At 64.6% G+C, this 7,971-nt stretch overlaps 1 protein-coding gene across 1 annotated transcript in view; it reads right to left on the bottom strand.

Moving 5' to 3' along the window:
• Positions 1-2,316: 2,316 nt before the first annotated feature.
• SLC17A9 (solute carrier family 17 member 9) overlaps positions 2,317-7,971 on the bottom strand; it is a 15,121-nt gene continuing 9,466 nt past the window's right edge. Inside the window, exons 4-12 of the mRNA XM_039864915.1 lie at positions 7,454-7,856; positions 6,993-7,089; positions 6,666-6,762; positions 5,995-6,082; positions 5,243-5,277; positions 4,625-4,740; positions 3,975-4,030; positions 3,777-3,806; positions 2,317-3,228 (exon numbers count right to left, since the gene is read on the bottom strand). Coding sequence (XP_039720849.1) covers positions 3,065-3,228; positions 3,777-3,806; positions 3,975-4,030; positions 4,625-4,740; positions 5,243-5,277; positions 5,995-6,082; positions 6,666-6,762; positions 6,993-7,089; positions 7,454-7,856 — 1,086 coding nt within the window. The 3' untranslated portion in view covers positions 2,317-3,064. The remainder of the gene's footprint in view (positions 3,229-3,776; positions 3,807-3,974; positions 4,031-4,624; positions 4,741-5,242; positions 5,278-5,994; positions 6,083-6,665; positions 6,763-6,992; positions 7,090-7,453; positions 7,857-7,971) is intronic.

The raw sequence follows: 7,971 nt of genomic DNA, 5'->3' as shown, positions 1-7,971 counted from the left end.
GAGTTCCCAGGGGAGAAGTGGGGAGCCCCAGGGCACCGCAGCCCTACAGCTGAAGGACAAAGCCAGAGCAGGCGGGGAAGGCAGCCCGAGAGCTGGAGGGACCGTCGGCATGCTAATTAGGAACAGCAAATGGTCATTAAGGATCACGCAGGACAGAAAGGTGTCGCTCATGGTAACCAGGAGGGAATAAGCCTAGTCTGTGAGTGGGAGATGGGGGGGCCCCTGGGGAGGATGGCTTGGGGCTGGCGGGGTCTGGGGACAGAACCTCGGGGAGCCTGGACCAGGCAGTTAAGGGACGGCTCCTGCGCCCCGCGCCGTGGCCAGCTATGACGGAGTCTCCAATCACGAGGTCCTGGCTGCAGAACCCCACACGTGCAGGCCAGGCAGCTGTGGGGAGAGACCATGGTGGTGACCAAGAGTGGGAAGGGGCGGGCAGCAGAGGGTCCCTGCCCTTCTCGCGTGGAGAGTCACCCAATCAGGCCCGTCCTCACGTCTCACTCCTTGGGGACAATGTCCAGCCTCGCTTACTCTCCCCCACCACGACCTGCCCGTGACTCCCCACCATCACCCGCGGGGTTCCCTGAGCCTGGAACACCCTCCCTACCTGCTCCGTCCCAGTGGAGCTGAGGGGCCCAGCACCCACAGATGCGGGCAGCCCCCAAGCGGTATCCCGGGAGGACTCTGGGGACAGCTGCTGGGAGGAGTGGACACTGCCCTGTCGGACGGCGCCCTCTGTCGGCCAGCTGCGGCATCCTCTGGCTGTGCCTCTTGGCTGTGAGCCACACAGGCACACGCACACAGGTGGCTTACACAAAGGCACACACGCCTCCTGCACGTGCACGCACACAGGGCCCCAGGCGGCCAGAGCCCCCACTTCCAGGAGTGAAGGGACAGGCACGGCTTGGGTTTGGTGATGGGTGCACGAGGCAGGTGGGCCCCCAGCGCTCTGCCCTCTGCTTCATCCGATGTCACTGCCCACACTCAGGGGGTCCCTGTTAGCTGCTAGGATCCTGCCAGGGTTGCCCACGGGGTGGGGATGTGTCTGAGCCTGGCTGCACCAGGCAGCCCCCCGCTGCCTCAGAACACCCCCTCCTTGTCTCCAGCACCCCCAGACTCCACGGATCCCAGTCCCAGACCCAGCATCGGCCTTGGGAAGGGTGACAGTCTGGACCAGGAACAGCGCTGAGAGGGAGAAGGTCACCCAGGACAGGTCTGCTGTATGGGGCCCCCAAGCCCACGCACCCGCCCCCCTCTCTGTTCGTCTGTGAGGAGGCGACGCAAGTGTGGGCAAGCCGGCGTCCAGGGCGCCTGGCCACAGCTGCACGGGCCTCAGGTCCCCTTCTGCACAGAGCCCACCACCACCTCCTGGGCCCCCCGTCCCTCTAGGGGTGCCAGCTCCCCAGGGAACGGCCGCCCCCTCTCACACTCAGAGCGCGGTGTCGACGGAACACCCAGGCCCACTGCAGGGGGGCGACCTGAGCAGAATGTGGTCCCTCCAGACGGTGGGATGCTAGTCAGCCTTAAAAAGAAGTCCTGACACCCCTGCGGTGCCACAGGTGCACCTCGAGGACACTGTGCTCAGTGAATTAAGCCGGTTACGGAAAGACAAATACTGTGTAGCTCCACTTTTGCGAGGTCCCCAGAGGAGCTGGATTCACAGACAGGAAGTGGCTGGTGGTGCCAGGGGCTGGGGGAAGGGAATGTGAGTGTTTAATGGGGACAGGGTTTCGGCTGAGACGACCGGACCCTCTGGAGGTAGTGGCAAGGTGGCGGCGAGTACACTAATATCAGTGAGCTGCACACCCACACGGCCCTCACGTCCTGTGTCCTGGGAGCGTTCTGGACAGCACTTCATGGCAGTCAGCCCCCCTGAGGTCCCTCGTGAAAACCCGGCCAAGCCCAAGAGAGGCCTGTGCGGGAAACGAACGCTTTTACTGCGTCTCTGAGGCCAGACTCACTTCATAATAAAGAAGCTTTCTTTCAGATTCTTTGATCAAAAGCAGAGGGGGAGAGGATAGGGGATAGCCATGAGGATTCGCGGGGACCCAGAGGTAGTGTGGAGACAGTAAGGAAAAGCTTGGGCTTGGATGGAAATTCCACAGTGGTCCGGGCAGTGCTGCCTGGGCATGTGACTGCGGGCGGGGCCGCCCGGCTCCGCGGAGAGCCGAGAGCAGCACCCACCACGCTCATCTGCGGACCGGCGAGCGGCCACCCAGAGCGGGACAGCCAGCCGGCCCCATTTCAGGCCTCTGATCTGTCCCCGCGTCTCTCCTTGGAGTTTCCCTTTGGCTTGTTTGTCCCTCGTGAAAGAAGTCAGTCTCTCTAACGAGTATTTATTCTTGAAAACGGGTGTTAACAAAGTGAGTCTTCTTTCCCATAGTTTAACAGTCTTCAATTAAATAAGGCTTTGGTGTGATTTTCCACAATTTTGTAGTTTCTTTTCCCTAAATATACAACTTGCAAAGTCTATTATGAATCCACGACACGGCTGGCTCCTCAATCGTAAACAGGGGAAGGTGGGTTCACCTGGCTCTAGGCCGCGTCTCGGGCAGGAGGGGGTGACCTGTTCCTCACAGCCAGTCACCACGCGCCAAGGAAATAGAACACGTCGCTCGTGCCCAGGGGTCCACAGGAGGGGGTGCCAGAGGTAGGGGGTCCGCAAAGATGACCAAAGGGCTGGAGCCCACTGCCCACCCACCCAACGGCCTTCACCTAGAGCTGCGGTCCTCGCCGGGGGCAGTTCCCTGGGGACACTTGGTGATGTCAGATGACAGTGTTGGTGGCCATGGCTGGGGCGAAGCAGTCAGCTCCTCAGGGAGGGGCAGCCCCACAGGTGGCTGACGGCAGGGACATGGCTGACTCTACGTGGAGCAGGCTGTGTCCGTGATGAAGCTGCTGCCCCAGAAACACGAATCCCACCAACCCCGGGAGCGGGCGAGGTGCCTGCCGTCCGGCTCCGCTGCGCCCTCTCCTCTGTCCGTCCGGGGCAGGAGCAAGAGGCTCGGACATCGAGCGCTGCGCCTGAGGCTGATGGTGCCAGTCCTGCGAGGCGGGGCCGGGGCAGCTAGAGGTCCTCACGGCTCGGGCTCAGGTCCACCCGCTGGGCCTTTCCGAACAGCAAGAAGGTGCACAGCCCCAGGCTGCTGATGGCGGCCACCAGATTGAACATAGATGTCCAGGAGCCCGTGCTCTCGATCAGGTAACCGCTCAGGCCCACGCCCACGACACCTGCACCCGGAGAGGGGACAGGCAGGCTGAGTGACAGGCAGGCCCGGCCCTGAGCACCTTGGGTGGGGCATAGAGAGGGGTGGCGTTCGGGCGTCTGATGGCCAGCATCGGCCTGGGGGTCTCAGCGGGGCAGGGACCTCACGGCCATCTGGGAAATCACCTGCCTGACCTGTCCCTCTGTGTCTGCCACAGGGGATATAAGCAGGAGAGGGGGGCTAGACTCTTGAACAAACCCTATCACTTAAACTTTGCGAATCTTGTTTTTACATCTGGGGGGGAGACAGGGGAATCCGCATCCGCTCAGTGAATGAACTTTTCTGAGAAGAAAGCTGGCTCTGTTCTCCCCTAAGGCCAGCTCGGGGAGTTCCAAACTGTCCCCCCCCCACCATCCACCTACCTGTCTGACACTATGGGACCTGAAAAACACCCCCCGTGCTGCCGGGCTGGAGTAGCCGGAGGGGAGAGAGAACAGAGTGGGCCGGCTGGGAGACGTCCCCCGCCCCGGTGGACTTGAACCCTCCGGCAGGGGACCCCAGCCCGCCTCTCACCTGCCAAAGCCCCAGCCGTGTTGGCCACACCTGTGAACAGGGCACAGAGAAGGAGGACTGGTCAGAGGAGCCCCATGGCGGGCCCCCCCTCCCCACAGCAGCCCGCCGAGGGGCCCAGGGCATGGGCGAGGCTGGGCGGGCAAGGCCGGGGCTGGGCAGCCGCTTCCTGTCCACGCCGGCACCGGTCTCAGTCCTCACCAAAGAGAACGCCCGCGCAGGACGGGGCCAGGTCCTGGATGTTAACAGAAACGCCGCTGCGGGAAAGAGCAAGGGGCGTGAGCAGGTGACCACAGGGCGGCCGCCAGCCCGGAGAGCCACGGCAGTCCTCCGGGTGCCCAGAGCCGAGGGGCCGTCGAGGGGGTCAGGGCCGCCCCCCCCGCCGGGCCACCCGAGCCCCGTCTCGGTGGTGGGGACAGCACAGGGACCGCCCCCCACAGACAAGGCGGGACAAGCTTGCTCTACTAATCTGAAAGGCGATGTGAAACGGCCGGTTCCAGAAGCAATGCCCAGGGACGTTTCTCTGAGTGAGCAGCTGGGGAGGACTGGGGAACCGGGGAAGGAGGGGACAGGCTCGCTCCTCACCTTCGGGACAGAGGCGCTGCCTGGAGACGGGCCCAGCTCGCCCCCCACCCCCCTGCACGGTGCTCGTTTCCCCACATGGCCCCGTCCATGCCAGCTGCTACCCGGATAACTCTTCACCTCTGTGGCTCACTCGTGGGGACCAGCCCCGCGTCCACCCTCCACATGCCCCGAGCCACACGGCTCCTTCTGAGCGCCTGGAGTGTGTGGTGCCAGGGGTGTCCGAGGGCAGACGGGGTAGCTCAGGTGCAGGAGTGCCTGACCCTCACCTGTGGTTGAAGGTCTGGAGGCCGATGGAGGCTGATGCAAAGAACACGGACTTACAAAAGCTTGAAGTGTGACCCAAACACAGGGCAAAAACGCTGGACAAGCCCAGGCCCATCACCTGTGGGAGAGGTGGGCGGTCATAGACCGGGGCCATGCTAGACAAGAGGGGCCCCTTCCCAGGGCCCCTGGGGTTCACTGAGCAAGGGTCAGCGGGAAAGACCCTTCCCAGCCGAGGCCTGCCCAGGGGACATGTGGGACAGGCTCCTCGATGAGCCAGCCCCACTGCGTAGGCAGGTGGAGACGCCCCTCAGGTGTGAGCAGACCCAGGCCCGGAAATGGGCACCGGGGCTCGGAGGGGCTCCAAGGGGCTCTGAGGGGCTCACACGGCTCAGAGGGGCTCAGAAGGGTTTGGAAGGGTTCAGAGGGGCTCAGGGGGACTCGGAGGGGCCGGGAGGGGCACACACGGCTTGGAGAGGGCCTCGGGGTGGCCAGGCCAGCCTCGGCACTACCCAGGGTACCCTCCGACCTCCGTGCCACACAGGCCGCATTCTGGGCCCGGTGATTTGGGGACACAGGAACAAACAGGAGGTCCAGAGAGAGCCGCCCCACAGCCCCCCTACCTGCATGAACTTCCGCACAGTGATGGTTCTGTAACCTGGGTGGAGGGGAGACCAGGACACGTCCCCATCGGTCCGTTCGTGCTAACCCCACCCCCGGTGCCCGGAGTGTCCTCCCCGTGCTGGACAGTGCAGAGAGGGAGCTGGGCCTGGGCTCGAGCCGCCGTATCCTGTGTCGTGGAGAGGCGCGTGCCCGCGTGTGTGCGAGCGTGTGAACGCATCCACGCTGCAGGGCGTGTGCACTTACAGGGCCCCGAGGCAAGGCCAGGCAGGCGCACGGAAGGCAGGCCACGTGGACAGACATGTCTGGTTTTCCATGAATGTGGCCGCTGCAGCCACGTAAGGATGAGTGGATGTGTGTGGGGCAGGGCGTGGTGTCTGTGAGGTCATAGTCCTTGGGGCATGTGCACTTGGGTCCTCGGCCCTCACCTGGCTGTGGCCTTCGACCCCACCAGTTGCCCTTTCCACCTCTGAAGGGGGTTGGGGGTTGTGCCCGAGCCTTGGGGGTTAGCGCCACAGTCACGGTGGGCCTCGAATCCCTCGCTGCACCCCAGCCCTGCCCTCACTGGGGAAATTGAGGCTAGGAAGTCTCCGGGCTGGCTCTGAGGGGCCGGGGGTCCCACTCACAGCTTGGTCCTCGGGGGCCATGGCCACTTCCCATCGCGGTAGCTGCACCCCCAGGACAGGTGCCTCCCTGCCCCCCAGGGTGAGGCGAAGCCCGCAAGGCCCCGGCCCATCCCCATGCCCAGGCTCACCCTGGCTGATGAGATGGTCAGAGAGAAACCCACTGAACAGACTGGCCGGGATGGCCACCAGCCAGGGCACCACGTTGAACACCCAGCCCTGCGGGGAAGGGCGGGGAGGGGCCTCAGAGCTGGCCAGGGCAGCTCGGCCACGTGGCCACTCACACCCACTGCCCATCAAAGCTCTCCTTGCTCACAGGCCGGGCCTCCTTGGTCCTGACCCATCCCCACCGGGCTCCACCGGGCTCCACCGGGCCCCCAGCACTGACTCCCCTGAGGCCAAGTCTCCCTCATGGCTCCCCAGCCACAGTCGGCAGAGGCAAGGGTGCACCCCGGCCCAGCAATGCGCAGCTCAGGGGGCCCCGGGTGGAGCAAGCCAAGTTGACCAGCAAGTGACACTCTTGTCTGCATCAGGTCCTTGCCAGCCCCTCCTCAGGACTGACCGTCTGCAAGCGGCCAGTCCTGGTGCAAGTGTGCCATCACGGGGGTGTGGGGCTGTGCCTTCCCGCCCCTCACAGAAGCAGCTGGCCTTGGGCATGGGGGGCTCTGGGCGTCAGGGGAACCTGGGCATGGGGGGCCTTGGGCTTGGGGGAGCCTCTCCAGGCCCTGGGCCAGGCCGTTAGGGCCTCCAGGTAGGGAGTGCGGCCAGGGGCCCCCCAGCAGGCTGGCTCGGCCCCACCCACCTTGGAACTGGGGAACGTCTCCTTAAAGAAGGTGGGCAGCCAGGACAGCAGGATGAAGAAGGAGCAGGCCGCCGAGAACTGGGAGAAGATGGCTGCCCTGTGAGGATGGGCACGGCTCAGGCCACCACCCCAGCCCCGTCCCCAACCCCCAGGGCGGCTAGAGGCCCCGTGAGACCCAGGCATGGCCCCTGTCCCCAACCCCCAGGGCGGCTAGAGGCCCTGCGAGACCCAGGCATGCCGGCTCTGTGGTCGGTTGGTGCTGGGGACACGCAGGGTGCCCTGCCACCGCCCCTGCCCCATATGGTGACCCCAAGGCAGCCGGCTCACCAGACAGAAGGCTTCCGGAAGAGCTGTCTCCAGGGGACCCTGGTGTCCCTGGCCACCGGCAGGCCTTGCACTAAAACACCCACGGCCAGGATGAGATCTGGAGAGAGCAAGCGTCCCTCGTGAAAGCTGCTCTGAGTCAGGGGACGGGCTGCTCCGAGGCCCGGTGACGGGGGGCCGTCCGCCGTGCCTGGTGCTGCGGGTACCCGTTTACGTGGAGTCTGACCAAACCTGCTTTCTCCTTCCTCACCCCGAACCCCGAGTCCCCCCAGCCCGCCGTCTGCCCTCTGAAGACGCAGCTGCTCCCGCCTCTGGCCCCGCCTGCCGTGGCTTTGCCCGCCGAGCCGCAGCGCCGGGTCCCTGCCGATGCGCCGGGGTCGGCGGCGGCCGGCGGGGCCCGGGGGCCAGGCCCTGGCCCTCCTGGTAGCTGTGTTCACGGCACTCGCCCACCCGGCCGCGGTTACCTTGTTCACTCAGCAGGTACCTGTACACGTAACACACCCACAGCAGGGTGAGGCCACCGGACACGTAGAAGACGCTTTGCCATCCGTACCAGTCCAGGAGCAGGGAGCCCACGGCCCCCGTCATCAGTGTCCTGGAAAGCAGAGGGAGCATGACGATGACCCTCGGTTTCACCCAAGGAGATTCTGAGCCAGTGCCTGCCGAGTCCCCAGGAACCCGGGTGGCCCCATGGGACGGCAGACTTCCGGACGCCACGCAGCGTGACGCGGCACGGGACCCTGCGTTTCTCGAACGTCTTGCTTCCAGGGCTTCACGTGGGCCTAGGATTGTGGTGCGCATCTCGTTAAACTGGAAAAGGCCGTGTTCTCGAGAGAGTTTTCTCGAGAACACGTCGGCATCAAACCTCTATGCTGTTTTAGCTTCTCTTATCGGAGAGGACGGAATTCTAAGGTTTCTGAACGCAAAAAAGCACGTCCTGCTGATGGCATTGTCACTAAAAGGCCCTGGGGCCCACCCCTCC

Source organism: Pteropus medius, unplaced genomic scaffold (genome assembly GCF_902729225.1).
Source record: "Pteropus medius unplaced genomic scaffold, Ma_sr-lr_union100, whole genome shotgun sequence".
Taxonomy (NCBI): domain Eukaryota; kingdom Metazoa; phylum Chordata; class Mammalia; order Chiroptera; family Pteropodidae; genus Pteropus; species Pteropus medius.
This window is presented reverse-complemented; position numbering and strand designations above follow the sequence as displayed.